This window comes from Ambystoma mexicanum, chromosome 10 (genome assembly GCF_040938575.1).
Source record: "Ambystoma mexicanum isolate Mex_15411 chromosome 10, UKY_AmexF1_1, whole genome shotgun sequence".
NCBI classification, from domain to species: Eukaryota; Metazoa; Chordata; class Amphibia; order Caudata; family Ambystomatidae; genus Ambystoma; species Ambystoma mexicanum.
In genome coordinates, this window is record NC_090932.1 from 1,485,827,953 (window position 1) to 1,485,843,662 (window position 15,710).

Below are 15,710 nucleotides of genomic sequence, written 5' to 3' on the forward strand. Positions count from 1 at the left end.
GAGGAACATCCCGTTGAAAGAACGTTACAAGGTAAGAAGTAACTTGTTCTTTGCTCTAATTAATATTACATGGCTTGCTGTACAATCATTTCCAAGCCAGTCTCTGTAGCAGTCAGTACATGTTGTGACTTGTACCTGAAAGTTGGGGTTTCGAGCCAATCCTCCAGCTCTAACATTCTGAACGTGTTGTGAAAAATAATTACAATTTTAATTACCATTGCCGCCCAACTATGCAAATCCTGGACGGGGTATCTGAAATGAAAAACTCCTGGGACAGAGGGCGAGTTCCCTGGACTGTCCCTGGAAAACCGTAAGCATCTGGTCACCCTAAACCAATGCTATCTGTACAGCAACATTTGAAAGAATTAGGGCGATGGGCACATACTTTTCTTCCCCACCACACGCACCCACCGCCTCACCTCGAAAGTGATCTCCTTTGGAGTGGATGCATTGTACATCGACTCTGTGGTTGTGCTTGCTGCCCTTTTCTCTTCATTTGTTTTCCCTTTCTGTCTCGGTCAAATTACATATGTTGGCAGGTTAAGGACCCCAGTGACCACCCCTTGCTCCTTCTCTTGATGGGCACATACTATCCCTACATTGTCTGTTTCTGTCCTAAAAATTCTTCCCGGTTGACCCAATCAAGGTTTGATCAGTTCAGGTCTCAAACGGCTCCCTGCATTGGCTGGCCGTAAATTCTGTAAAAGAACCAGGTGAGTATGCTGTTTTCATGCCTGGGTATCTATTCACTGCGCATCACCAGAAGCACTTCTGAGGCACAGTGTGCATAAAATGCTACCAGTGCTTGCGTTAAGATCAAGTTTAGGCCCTTGCCTTGCCTGTCAGACTTATTGAGAATTGTCAGAGACTGCTATTGGGGCATGCTCTGAGACCATCGCATGGTTGATTTGAAGGACCATTCATCAATACCAGACGGCTGAAGCATTTGAGTGGAAAGATGAAGCATAGGCCGGAGATGGTAATCTATGCTCGCGTCAGCTGGCAGATTAAAACACCCAAACATTGTCTAGTTCTTTTCTTGGCCCTCTGCAAATTATGTGGGTGGTGCACAGCAAAATAATTGGGGCATAAAGAGGCAAGAGCCCTGTCTGCAGAAGATATGCCGAAGACGTCTCCTGCTTTGGCCTCTGGTCCTGATGCTCTGGATGAGGCCACAGTGTCCAAAGTTCTCATTCCTTATGCTGCAATGGAGGTGAAAATGTCATACGGCTGTCAAGATATGCCCACCTGGATTCTCTCGTACCTGATGTTCTGTTCCTTCGCCGATCCAGGATAGATGAAAGCCTGGCATCCAACCCAGTCCGCAGAAGTGTGGTAAGGGAAGTCGACCCCCCCATCTCCGGACTAAGAAACGAGAACACAGCCCAAAACTGTGAGTCTTCTCCCAACACCACAGGGAAAGACCACCCACTAATTATTGTGCTGCTAGGCAATGCAAGGGACTTACCGTGGTAAGCCCAAGAAGAGAGGAGAGAACCTTCCCCAAGAGGGGGAGGTAAGCGGAGACAAAGGAAGGACCCAACAGGAAGGAAATTTGGAAAGGAAACCGAGAAAGTAAATAATGGAGTAGCTATCCAGAAGAGACAAAGGGAAAGGAGCAGGAAGAGGAGAACAGGGTCAGGCAGCAGGGCAGGCAGCAAGTCAACTGGGCAGCAACAGAATCCAGAACAAGCATCACCTTCAGGAAAGGTTACGACAGGAGCTGCAGTCAGAGCACTATTTATATATCTGGTGCCCAGTGTAAGAAAACATGTCGCTGTGGGCAACAGACCAAGCCATGCGCACTGTGCATGTGCAGAAGGCAGACGCCGGCTCAGCGCGCATTCGCAAATCCGCCAACATGGCGGCCCCCATAGGGTGGGGTCGTGACAACGTGAAATGCTGCAGAGGATGAGTATGCTGCAGTGGTACCCAGGCCAGCGATCCTGCAAGCACCAGTGAGCCCACCAGCAGGTAAGGGCACCCCCCCGATGGTAAGGAGGGGACGTGACAACGGCCAACCCCTGTCACTGAGGTTTGAGATACGAATCGAGGCATGCACCTCCTCAACTGTCCAAACCCTGGAGTGGTCACTGTTTATTCTTCGCTGCTGGACCTGTTTCTAACCCTGTTGGTGTGGGTGGATGAAAGCGTCTATACCTTCTAGACCTATTCAGTCAGCTTGCAGTGAAGCAGACGAGTCCTTTTGTAATAGATTCCTCTCTGGCACAACATCCCCAGGGCCTGCTTCCTTGATCAAATGCACTATGTGTCCATGCTAAAGGGAGTTGAGCATTCTAGAGGTTATGGATGGCCCTTCCATTTCTTTTCGGAAGGGAAACAGAGGAATGCATCAGGTAGAGCGTTTCATGAGCTCATACTGTGACTCAATGGTTTAATTGACACCAGATTCCCTAACACTGGAGAAAGGATCCATAAGAACTGTTATTACACTCAAGGGACCAGTGGCTAGGCAAGTTCTAGAAGTAAGAAGTTGGAGTCACAGTACTACCTACTGCACGATATATGAGGCTGCCAGCCAACCTGCCAGCTCAGTCCGTGGTAGTCGCAGTGTCCCTCCTTCCACGGAGAAGACTGGACGAGCCCTCAACATCTTTTTTTAATCTACTTCCAGTTAACCCTGATGTTGGTGTGCAAATTTCACAGGACATTGCTACTTTTTTAAAGAGCAGGATGATGACCTGTCCCAGCTGTTGGTGAGCACCAGCCAAGTAGCAGTTCACATGCTGGAGGATCCGACCTGTCATATGGACCCAGCAATTAGGGGCATGTCCATTTGCCTGGATGCATTCCGCACTGCGTGGCTTTGTTCCACCAAACGAGCACTACTGGACACACATGAAAGGGGTATCACTCCATTACTGTGACCATATTACTGCGCCCACCTAAAATCGACCTTTATTTTGACCCCCTTTTATATCCCATATATGTGTGGGGGGATGGGTATAATATAAAATGGATGTTGGGGAGACTGCGGGGGGCCATTTTAGCGGGACGCAGTAGAAAGGTTGCAGTAATCATATAGATCCCATTAAAGGTAAGGTACAGGACCTTCCATTTCATGATATGATAGGTTATCTATAACGCGCTTAATACCCAGAGGTTTCTAATCGCAGACCCGGGGATCGAACCTGTGGTGCTCCGTGTCGTCCTGTTTCCAAGGTGAGTACGCTGCCCCTGAGCTATCCTCCCGAGACGAATGGAGAGTTCTTATTCAATTCCTCCATGTATGAGGAGCCCACTGAACACATAAACTAGGGTCCATATTTTAGTGGAAAAATACTTAATGCCATGAAATCAACTTCTACCCCCTTCAAATGTACAGTCAAAACAAATGCCTTTCTCAGGTTTCAAGAGGCATGCACGGTGGGTGTGAGCTGACTGCTCCTCTATGGCTCCTTCAAAGTATCAACACAGAACTTCCACAACTTTCTTCAAGGGTCATTATTGCATCTGACTGCAAATCCCCACAAAATAATCCCAGTTGTGATGATCCATCGGAGACCTGCAAGAAGGGACAGCAACTCTTTTCTAGTCACATTGTTATTATTGAAATATGTGCCACATAGGGGGAGCCGGTGGCTGTCCTAGCTGCCAGATTTTGTAGGCGCTGGAGTCTTTGAATAAGACCTCTCGGTTGGGCAAGATATAAAGAATTACAATAATCCAGCCGAGAAAGTATAAGGGCACCTACGACCGGAGGACAAAGATGTTCTGGGATGAGGGGCAGCACTTTTTTTTAGAACTTTCAACTGAAGGTGGCCAGTTTTGCATACCCGACTATCCATAGAAAGAGAGGCAGTCAGCGAGACTCCTAAATTCTTAACCTTCCCGGATGGAATGGGAAGGTTGCCAAAAGATGTAGGCCAGAAAGAGGACACCCAAAGTGATGGATTGGGAGGGCACCCTACTACCAGAACCTCCCGTTTTATCGCCGTTCAGTTTGAGCCATTTTTGGTTCATCCAGTTCCCCATGGCAGTCAGGCACTCGTGCAGACACAATGCCATCTCTGCCTGATCTAGGTCTAAACGGATCAAGATCTGAGTGTCATCAGCATACGATGATGAATCCAGACCCCTAGATCTTCTTTGTGGTTTTGGTGCTGGTGGTGGTACTTTCTTCCATCCATGCCTGACTTCCTCATGCTTCCACTCACACCATGTTTTAGGGACTTCTGCAGGTAGACATGAAACTTCCTATGCTAGCCATCAATGAGCACTCCCAAGAATTCTTCCCTCACTTCGTTGCAGTTGGGAAATACTACTGTGCCATCTTGAGAACAATGTAGGATGTATCATTGTTGAACATCTGTCCCTCCTACCCCACCAGAGAAATTCAACGTGGTGACTCTAGTGCAAATGCCATAGTCCACCAAGAAAGGTGACTGGCTCTGTGCAGCGGATCTTCAGGGTAGCTGCTGTAATTCTTTGGTGGTGGCTGCTCTTGACACCTTATTTCTTTTCATTTAGGGATGTGGTGGATTCCATTATCAGTATTGAGGAGTACCCTGGTCTCGGTAATATTTCCAGTGTGTTCTTGAAGGTCATAGCAGCGGTTGCCTCCTCTCATCCAGTAGTATCTATCCTTTCCTGCCACCCGCCAGGAGCCCATATGAAACTTTAACAACTTTCAGAATACTGTTGAACTTAGCATATTCTCTGAGGATACCAATGAATGAGAGGTAGACTACGCTGATTCCAACCTAACTGATTGAAAGAGCCCTTTACTGTTTTCTATGCAGAAAAGGTCCTTCTTCATACTCACCTTTTTCTTCTGAGTTCCATCTACCGAGGATTGAAGTCTACTTGAATCACATGTAAAAAGTCAGACAGGCCAACAGACTTTGTCACTAAAGGTGGCTCCGCCCACAGACAGCCAGGGGCTAGGGGGCTTCATCATGAGTACGATAGGTATAAACTGCCAGTGGTGGATTTATCATCACTTTAACTGTTCCACCATATTCTGAGGTGGTCCTAGCCCATTTGCTTGCAGACCCGTTTACTCGAGCTTTTCTTTTACACATGTCGCTGCAAAGGTAGATGGGGCAAGGGGTTTGGTTTAGGTATATATTAAGGTGGAGAGGGTGGGCTTTTTTGCGATGAAATGTGTCAAATAATAAAAGAAATTCGAGCAAATCGGCCTTGGACACATTTTCTCGAGCAAACATCGTAGAACCTTCTGAGGTTGCTGGAGGTTTCTCCTTCACATGACCTCCAAAAGTGACTGATTAAAAAACCCTTGGTAAATCCTCCAAATCCCCAGTGGAGTCCCATGGACCTTCAAAAAGAGGGATATCACTGCCAACCACTGCCAGACTTAATGCCAGAACGAGCAGCAGTATTTCCTCCTAAAATGCGGTTATACATGTAATGAGGCCCGGGTATTTGATCGACTACAGTATGCATTCTAGAGAGCTCTGCTGCAAAGGGGAACTCCCTCCAAAGGGAATTCACCCTCATAGCATTCGAGCAAAATCAGCATCTGTGGTTTTTCAGAGATATGCCCATAGACTTCTGCAAGGCAGCTACATAATCTTGCCCTAATGCCTTTTTACGAGGAGTGCTCTGGAGACTAGCACCAGTGCTAAAGCTCAGTTTGGCGAGTTTTTCCAACCATTTGTGGCTTGGCCAATTGCAAACCAGGATGCCAACTCGCTTGAACAATGGGTGCTTTTAATTCTTCTACAAGTATGACTGATAGGAAACGGGACATAAGAGTAAGCACAAGGTGTTCATAGTAGAGACTCCTTGTCCATAATTCCCTTTCTTCTATGCGGCCACTCTCCATCACCCAATAAGCGTAATTTATAAATTATACGTGAAAACACAAAGTAGATGACTGGCGAAATGAGGCAGAGGGCACATGAGAGGGAAGGAACATGGCGTGGGTGTTGCTGTGAATGTGTACTTTCCCCATTTACTCAAGTAAACCAATGCTGCTGTTCATATTGCTCTATTCTCATCACCTGCATGAAGGATCTTCCAACAGTATGGAGGAAAAGGGGCACTGGAGTACACGAATAGAGTAACATGTACTTTTTCATTTACCTTGTTTATTCATCACACTCACCTGCTGCTTCGCTACATTCAATCAACCATGTGTCCTGTCATTTATAAAAATATGTATTTTTAACACATTTGTCTTGCCTTTCAGTCTTCTATTTTCAATCTACTGCTTTTGTCATTGACACTCCACATTTCTAACAGGAGAATTTTACTTTGAGGTAAAATGTTTCATTGAATTTATGAAGCGACTTTGGTAATCGTGAATTTTTCTTTGGTGCTGGGTTTGGCACACTGGACACCATTGTGTAGTTTCATTGCATGTGTGCATAAACTCTTGAGAAAGGTAAACCCATTTGGTGATAGATTTGTAGAGTGGTTGGAAGGGAAAAGCACAGCAGAGGTCGCTGGGAAGGAACCCTCTGCATCACAAGATGTTGAACTACCATTAATTGATACTGAAAAATAATATAACATGCTTTTTAGGAGAGTCAGTTCTACAAAACTAATTGCTCATATTTCTGTTTTCTTCCTACAGTTGCAAAAACACAAAGATGAAGATCTCTCAAGTCTGGTCAGAGTAAGTACCAGGGGTTTCAGGTTTACAGTAGATTTGCATTGGGTTAAGTATGCTATTAGATAATAGAGTAATGATGCAAAGGATGAGAGCTTACAGTTGCAGGATCTCTAGATGCTGTCGTTTTTATCCCTCCATTACGTCTGTATATCTAGCAAACAGACTGCTTACTTTGTTTAAATGATAAATCTTAAGTCATGCTATTAACATATAAGAGGTTTTTTACACATAGATTTCAGACCGAAGATCAGAATAAAAGCAAGTCTGGTTACAATTATTTATTTAGCACACATATCTTCTTGGCATGATGTATTGTCCTCCCCCTTACCCTTTTCTTAAAATAAAGAAGTAATTACGAATCTCTGGGATGCTGTAAATCCTTTGAAACTATATCACCACTTGTGATTGGGGTACGCAGAGGGGAGCTCCTGCTGCAGAAAAAAAGAAGCCCTCAACTTGGTTGGCTGTTGTTTTAATACGCCTCGCATGTAAATTGCTTTGGGCCATCAAACTTTCCCAAACCTTAGTTTTGTAAAATGATTTCAAATGTGTGCGATGGGGCAAGGTTTCTCCATTCAGTCATGTTTTGGTGTCTTATGCATCATGTTTAGCGGAGTTCTCAGCACTGCAGGTGGCAAATGGGAATACCAAAATGTTAGCCATCAGCATATGAATTAAAGATGTTGTGCTTCCCCTACACTGGCTCAAGGTTTAGTTAGAGAGGTCTCTTGTAGTCTTGCCAACAGGGAGTACAGTCTGAAGGGTCCCTTGTAAGCTAGATTTGATTTACCAGAACATTGAGATATAGTCGAATTGATCACAACCTTCTGAACTTAATGGAATTCTCCTTCATTCCCCCACCTTCCATTTTCCTTTAGTTTACTGTGTTTTAAAGGTAGATCACAATAGATTTCTCCTTTTGGTTTTTACCATTCATGATCCTGCCGTTGGATAACATTGGAAAGCCTTTTTCCTTCCATGGAGGATACTGATTGGCAAGAATAATCAGGTCCCCAGTGGCCATAGGGGATATCACACTGTCTCCTTTGTTCGGCCTCTGTTCTCACTATTTCGTTCCCTGTGGTGAGTCAGTCTCCATCCTTCAAACCTCAGGATTTGTATGCATTGATTGCATTAGTTTAATAATGATGCTGCATCATTTTAACATCCACATCTGCATAATTTGGGAATCCATTAGGCTTTACACTGTTGATCAAGCCTTTGTGACATCTCTATATCACTAATTCCCCCATTTTCCAGATTGCAGATCATTGTGTACATTGATCACTGGTTTCAGTTCAGGGAGAAATAGGTAATTGTTTTTAAGTTCCTCGCATATTCCACTAGTGTTTCACAAGTATTTAAATTACTCTGGCCTCTTGCTCCACCTCTTTCCCAGGTAGGTGGGCAAGCCTGCAAAGCCAGAATAGAAAAAGCTTCTCCAAAAGAATGCTGTCACTTTAAGACGCTTATGTTGCTACAAAGAGTAGTTTGATGGCGGGGAGTCGTTGCATGTTGACATGTACGTAGGTTGCTCTCCGGTGCCAATTTTCAGTATTTACACAGCGGATTGCAAAAGTGCAGGGCAAAGCGAGTAAACACAGCCTGGCATGCTTGCATATCAGGTAGAGTTTACTTTTAATTGTGAGCGCCACCTGCCATGCTCGCATGCCAAGCAGTGCTCATAATTACAATTAAATGTTGCCCGAAATGCTTGCATGTCGGGAAGTGTTTAATTTTCATTGTAAACACTGCTTACCATTCGTGCATGGTAAGCAGTGTTCCCAATTACAAATAAACGCCCCGTCCGGGATGCCGACATGAGCAATGCAGGCAGTGTGCACAGTCGATCCCTATAGGTCTGCCTGTTTTTTGCCAGTGAAAAAAGTAGGCGGATTCCGTAAGGATCTCCAGCATTTGTGCCGGCAATAAAAATCCATGCTGGTGTAAATGCTGAGGTATTTGTATGGCGGCGAGGAGGCAAGACGATGGACGCAAGTCGCATTCCTCCTCTCCGCCATACAAATGATTGTAAATGAGCCGTGGTGTCAATGGAAGGCATTAAAGCCTTACTCGAGGCTTTTACACCTTCCATTTATGTTACGGCTCATTGGACTATGTGCTCCTAAGTATTGTGGAATGCGGCCGGTATGCATGGACATTCCTAGACAGTCCAGGTTATGCCTCCACCCAGGTGTCATCAGCCACCATCTTCCAATTCAATTGTTCGCCCCCTATCACTTATGTTTGGAAACATTTTCTTCAAGGCCCCCCTCTTTATTGGGCAGCATCTGCACTCCCCGGGGGGCATTTTTTCAATTATAATGGCTTACATTTTCTTCAACACAGCCCCCATCCCCATACCATGCCTTTGTTGACAGAATTCAAGAGATGCATGTCATTTACTAAGCAGTTTTTTTCACACAGAGTGAGGGTCAACTATCTCTGGAACTTCCACCTGTTAATTTCTGCACAGATCTGACAGGAAGTTAAGTTGAAGAAGCTGAGAATGTGCTTAGTCTCTGTGTTTAAGAAAGGTCTGATACCACAGGACACCTTGGAATACATACCAGGACTGGAAACTATGTATCCTTGTTGTAGGAGGGATTCGGTCTTCGAGTTGGCACTGCCTATCACTTCTGATGGAAAGGTCACCTCAGTTTCCAAGGGACCGACCACCACTCGCTCCGGATGCACCATCTACAGTATAGGAGCACATGCCTTTGACTTTGGCATTAGACCTTGGCAATAACCTAAATCCTTTAAAAGTCTCCCAGGCCAACAACCTCTTTTACGACTTTACACTGTGGGAGATCAAGACTTGTGCAGTGTATGATCTTCCAGTGTTATAATCAATAACGCAAAACAAAAGAATAACAATTATTGTATTAAATTAAAAATAATACTTATGGCAAGATTAAGACAATATCTATATTCAGTCAGTATGATGTTTCCATAACCAATGTAATCATGCGGATAGGTCCTAACATCAATTTGAACAAATGGACATTATAAAGTTTTCATATCCAAATTAACTATGCAGATACTACACATCAATGCCCACATCTTTTTAGCAATCAATTTGTGCATTTGATTGCCTTTGTTTGCCTATTATTTGTGCTATGCATCTAATTGGCATCAATTTAATAATTTGATTGCCTTTGTCTATTTGCCATCGATTTGAACATTTGTTTGTCTTCGTCTGCCTAGTACATAATAATATGTGCATTTAATTGGCATCAATTTGAGCATTTGATTGCCTTTATTTGCTGATTTGCCAACGCAGACATGTTTTGCCTATTGGGCTTTCTCGAGGCAAGAAAACTATTCCATATCCATAATTCTTATTCCGAATCACATATTTGTTACAGAGTTTAATGCAGATTATCTCTGAATATGTCATGTACCCACTGATTAGTTATTTTTCATGGTAGTTGACGGCTAGATCTGCCCTTCACGGACAGATTTTTAACTGTAAACTGTATTTTACATTATTGAAGCCGTCATGGTTCTGATTTTGATCATCTTTCATTGTAAGCACAGAAAACATAACATCTGCACCCCTTGTTGTAATGCCTGATGTAAAACTGAATCTATGGACGCAGGTTGCAAGCAAGTAGGTTTTGCCTTCCTTCCAGACTTATTACACTCACTGGAGCTACTCACAGTGTCGCCACATTGTTGACATTGTTTCACTCTCTGCACTCTGATCAATGAACAGTGTGGTGGCTCATCATCTCGTCTCAACTCAACTGTTTCTTGCAAGATGGTTCAAAGCTTGCAGTCTGAGCACAGAGGCTTCGGTTGCACAAGAGCCGCCGTCCGATTGATCTACAGTTGTTCCTTTGTGCATCTGCTTCCTGACACAATGTCAGAGATGCCTTCCACTGATATGAAACATGGGTCTGAAAAGCTTCAAAACGGTGGGTGAGGTGCAGGTGCATGAAGGATGCAATGAACATTGAAATGCCACCTGTCGATATGGCATGAAGGAAGGGAAGATCTAGTTAATGAGCCATCACATTATCCCTATCATGTTGTCTCACTGATGTTCAGGGATAGCTCTGCAATCTCTCTTATGGCTACTTCCACACTAGTGTTCTACTTGTGGCCGGCCACATTTGTCAGTGAGTTCCTAATCTCTGGATTATGTACTTGGACCGCCACATGGGTCATGCTTACCTGCTTCAAATGAATACTAGAATGATGGACGTCTTGCTGTGAGCGATCTGAACTAAGGATGCTCCTGCATTTTCTTTGGGCCACGTGCTGGGGAAGCAGATGAGACTTTGATTTTATCTTAACTGATTAATTATTTTTTATCTTTTCTTTTGCATGTCTCATTAGTATAGTCTTGTACTATGTTAATGTGCACTTTCATTGGACATTAGAGGATCACCCGTACAGGGCCATAATCTTGAAATGTTGGAACACAGACTATGGGGTTTTCTGGCGTGAGATGACAGCACAGGGATATGGGATGGATGGGGGTTGTGAAGGCATCATGAAGCAAGACACACACAACAGACTTAAAGTTCAAACAAAAGATATTTATTAACTTAAATGTCAAGATGGTAGAAGGACTAACTTGCATTATGCTAAGGTGGGATTTCCCTACCTGAACAAAATTAAGGAAAGTTTGAGTCAAATAGATCAACTTAAGTCTATCTGTGCCCAAAGCCCATACTTGACCTCAGAACTAAAGCTAGACCATGTGTAAGGATATTAACAATCAAATAAATGGTGACCAACACAAAGTTCTGAGCTTCTTCCAGCTCTCAGCCTATTCTTCAGCTCCTCTTCTCCAAGTTCAAGAAAGTTCCACAAAAAGTCTTAGGATTGACCTTGTTTAAGTTCAAACAGTTCCACAAACTCCTCAGGGCTCCCTTTCCCAAGTTCAAAGTAACACAGTTCAAACAAAAGGGGTGTTGAGACCCTGTCCTCAAGGCGGTAGTTGTAGTTCACCAAGTCTCAGGGTTCCCTTCCCCAAGACTTCAACGTAGCAACCAGTGTGTGATTCAAAGTTCAACTTAACTCTGGGTCAACCTGAACCTCCTTCTGGTTTGCGTCACCAGTTCACTTGCAGTGCTCCTTCTTGGTTGGTTTCACAGTGTCTTTATCTTTCACAGTGCAGGACTCGCTGGTCTAGGCGCAGTTGTCAGACCACACGGTCCACCCATCACAGGTCGCGCAACCAGGGTGTTGTATAAAGGACAAGTTATGTATTGCTTTTCATAATAGAAAAGAATGTGGCTTAGTGTAGCAGGCCCATTCCAGAATAGCCAGTGAGGTAACATTATTCTAGAATGCTAGTTTCTTACCTTATTATTCCTTGAGCTTTGACAGTTTAGCCCTGGTTGTTGGTTGTGCTGGGGGTCTTTGTTAGATGTCTTCATGTGAGATAATATACTCACTATAAATGCACTTGAGTGTCATCATCTTCTTTACACAGGGCCCCTTGGATCTTCAGCCCACACAGGATCCTCTGCAGTTGCCCCTGTGTACCAAGTCATATCCCTTTATTTTTTCCTGGTTGGCTTCTGGGCTCTCTGTGCAATATTTACACTCCTCTTGCCAGTCTTTGGTCTTGACGCACTGGAATTACTCACAAAGTTCACTTGGTGATGGTCCTGTCCATGCCCCAGCTTTAGTTGCACTCCTTCACACTTGTTCCTTTGTCCATAGATTGCTTTCATATGGGCATTTTCCTCTTTAGCCTTTATTAGCGCTTGGCTTTGCATACAAAGGGCCTGATCAACTTTTTATTTTATTAAACAATTTTTATTGGTTTTATGCTCACAAACATTCCACTTTACAACTGTGGATCAGTAACAAAACAAAACATTTCCGCTTTTCAACCGTTATTCACCCCCCAACTCATTCCGCCCATCCCGGCCCATCTTGCGCACTACTTCCTTATCCGCTTCCATCCGCTAACTTTCCACCTTGCAGCATCACCCAACTAAGGGTCTAGTGCAATCCTGTGCATCCTGATCTGAGAACGCTAAGTCAGCTACCAGTTGCCTCCACACCTAGAGTCCTTGTTGCTCCTGTTCCATGCCCCTGCCTCTCTCTTCCTGCCATACCACAGACTTTGCATTGGCCCATTTTAGCAAGTCTCTCCACCATATTTCGGCAGCCGGTCTAGCTCGTGCCTTCCACCCCATTGCTATTCTGCATTTTGCTAATATATATGCTAGGTCCTTAAGTTTGCTTACATGTTTAACCTGTTTCGGGAAACCTCCTAATAGACACGCCCTCGGGGATCCAACATCCAGGGTAATTCCTGCTCCTGCCATTTTCTGGGCTACTTCTCTCCAAAATCTACCTTTCGAATGGATTGTGTCCTCCCACGTATTCCTCATCTTATGATATTCAAATCCCAGTTTCAGCTGCTTCGGAACATTTTTTCACCAAGGGGCGCTGTGTTCAAGACCGCAGAGTCGAAGTCCCTCGAGGGCTGCCGTTGGGCGTCAACGTCATCCGCTGTATAAAGGGCACGAGCAGTGCCCGTTACCTGAGTTCTGTTTTTCCGATGCAACTGCTTTGTGTTACGAACGGTGCATCAAGAATTTCTTCGACGTCTTCGTCTTCAACTCCCTCCACATCCAAGACAGGGTTAAAAAATGTCTGAGCTGTGGCAGGAAGATATCTATAACCGACCCCGGAATTGCCTCTGGTGCCTCAACCCAGACCATCGGGTTGATGAGTGCGGGTCCTGTCAGGCCATGTCAAATAAGGCTCTTAGGGAACGCAGAGGTAAGCTGGCGATGGGGGAGGAGAAATATAAGTGTTCGAAAAGACAAAAGGATTCGGTTGAATCCGGTAGAAAATCTCATCACGAGTCGAGGAGGTCGAGATCGGAAAGTTGTTCGAGGAAGTCTTCTCGTCTTCGACGACAAAGTCAAGAAAGCGACATCATAGGTCTTCTTCCTCCTCATCCTTTTCTGAGAGGAGAGTAATTTACCCTTCAAAGCACAATTTCCCAGAAAAATGGGAGGCCTTCAGGGCTTTGTTGCTGAAAATATTTGAGAAAGCGGCCCAGACCCCCTCGACGTTGCTGCGTGGTGATCATGCCTCTACTCACTCTAAAAGTGACACAGGAAAATCAAGATCCAAACACGCAAGGGTTGAAAAAGAGTCAAGAGTGTCTTCAAGGGAAAGTTCCCTGACGCCTCACACTAAGTCTAAGCGTCTGGTGCATAAATCTGGGCTAACGGAATCGACATCGAAGCCAAAACTCGACTAGACACCATTGACGACCATAGCGTTGAGACCGATGAGAAAAATGACATCAACACCTTTAGCTGTATCGAAGCCTCCTTTGACAGCAATGAAGCCTCCTTCGACACCATCAAAGCCAGCGTCTACCCTATCAACGCCTTTGACGCCTTTATCGAGGCCTTCTTTGATACCAAGACCCAAGTCGACGCCATTATCCATTCCTTATGCAAATTACACCTTCTTTGCCTGAAAAGACTTTCCACCCACAACCAAGACAGGAATTTTTTAGATCCATGTCTTCTATATATGAAGAACATTCCTCTGAAGAGGATGTCACTCCGGCTGGAGTTAGATTTGGAGCCAGGGAAGTTCCTGAAGAACTAGTGTACCCACAGTCTAAAATAACAGACCTTTATGACTGTCTCCAAAATGCCAGTGGCTTAGACACTTCACATGAAGTGTATTTTGAAAGACCAGACCCCACAGATCATGCTGGTCCCAGTTATAGAAATCTTATGGGAAAGGTCATTGATTTTATGGGTTGGAAAGCAGCTTTCCCGGATTTTGACCAGGATGACATGACTGACATCCTTAGTGAGGGTCCATTAAAAGATCCTGTTCTCCCGTTCCACAAGGCACTACAAAAAAGAGTAATGGCAAATTGGAATAGTCCAGATTCAATTGCAGCAGTAAATAAGGAACTGGTACCCAAATATAGACCAGCCTTGTCAGATCCAGAATATTTATCCAAACATCCATCTGCTGAAAGTCTAGTGGTGCAAGCTGCAACCTCCACTAGACGATCAGCTTACCCATCAATACCACCAGACAGGGATGATAAAGAAGTTGATGCTTGGGCACGGAAAGATTTTACTTCGGGCAGCATGGCCCTGAAATCGACTGATGTCACTTGCACATTAGCAAGATTTACTTATACCCTGTGGGACTGCATGTCATCAGCAGCTGAACGCATCCTGGAAGGTGAAGAACGGGATGGTTTCCTGGCTATAGTGAAGGATGGTAAAGAGGCTATGAAGGAATGCCTTCAGTCAGGATTGGACACTGCGGATAGTATAAGCAGGTCCATGGCATCTAGCTCAGTCTTGCACAGATTTGCATGGCTAAGAAAATCTGGCTTTGCACCTGATGTGCAGTCTAGATTACTTAATATGCCTTTTGACGGCTTGAGGTTGTTTGGCAGAAAGGCGGACAAGAGCTTGGAGAAGCTGCAGACCTCGAAAGCGGCATCAAAATCACTCAGCGCTGCTATAAGACAACCTCAGCAACACTCCTACGCAGGCTCATCTTCCTGGAAGAGTCGCCCTTTTCGTTTCTATTCCTCTTTTGGAAAAGGGAGAGGGCAGGCCTGTCAGAGAAGCCTACAGAGAAATCTCTTTTGTGGTGGAAAAGGGAGAGGTGCTAGATCAGCCACAGCAGTGGCTGCTACATCCTCAGCCATTGCTGCAGCTGCTGCAAAGCCACTTTGAGGTCTTTACCCACAAAACCCCAGTGGGAGGCAGAATCATTCTGTAGCTCGACGAATGGCGGGGCATTACGTCAGATACCTGGGCACTGGAGATAGTGACCCATGGTTACTGTCTTCCTTTTCATCAAAGACTTCAAAATCATCCACCGGGAGCCAACTCTGTAAAGACTCAAAAACCGCTCCTTGTGCAGGAGATTTTAACCCTGCTAGAGAAAGGTGCAATAGAACATGTACCTGTAGCGAAGAGGAACAAGGGCTGCTACTCCCCCTATTTTCTCATCCCCAAAAAGGATGGAGGATTGAGATCCATCTTGGACTTGAGAAGCTTGAACAAGTTCCTCAGGAAGGACAAGTTCAGGATGGTGACCCTTTCACAGATCCTTCAGGCTCTTCAGCTTC

The 15,710-nt window shown here is 44.7% G+C and overlaps 1 protein-coding gene across 1 annotated transcript in view; it reads left to right on the forward strand.

Annotated features, from left to right (window-relative positions):
• Positions 1 to 15,710, forward strand: part of MLXIP (MLX interacting protein) — a 1,610,055-nt gene that overhangs the window by 590,260 nt on the left and 1,004,085 nt on the right. The window contains exon 5 of the mRNA XM_069619595.1: positions 6,563 to 6,604. Coding sequence (XP_069475696.1) covers positions 6,563 to 6,604 — 42 coding nt within the window. The remainder of the gene's footprint in view (positions 1 to 6,562; positions 6,605 to 15,710) is intronic.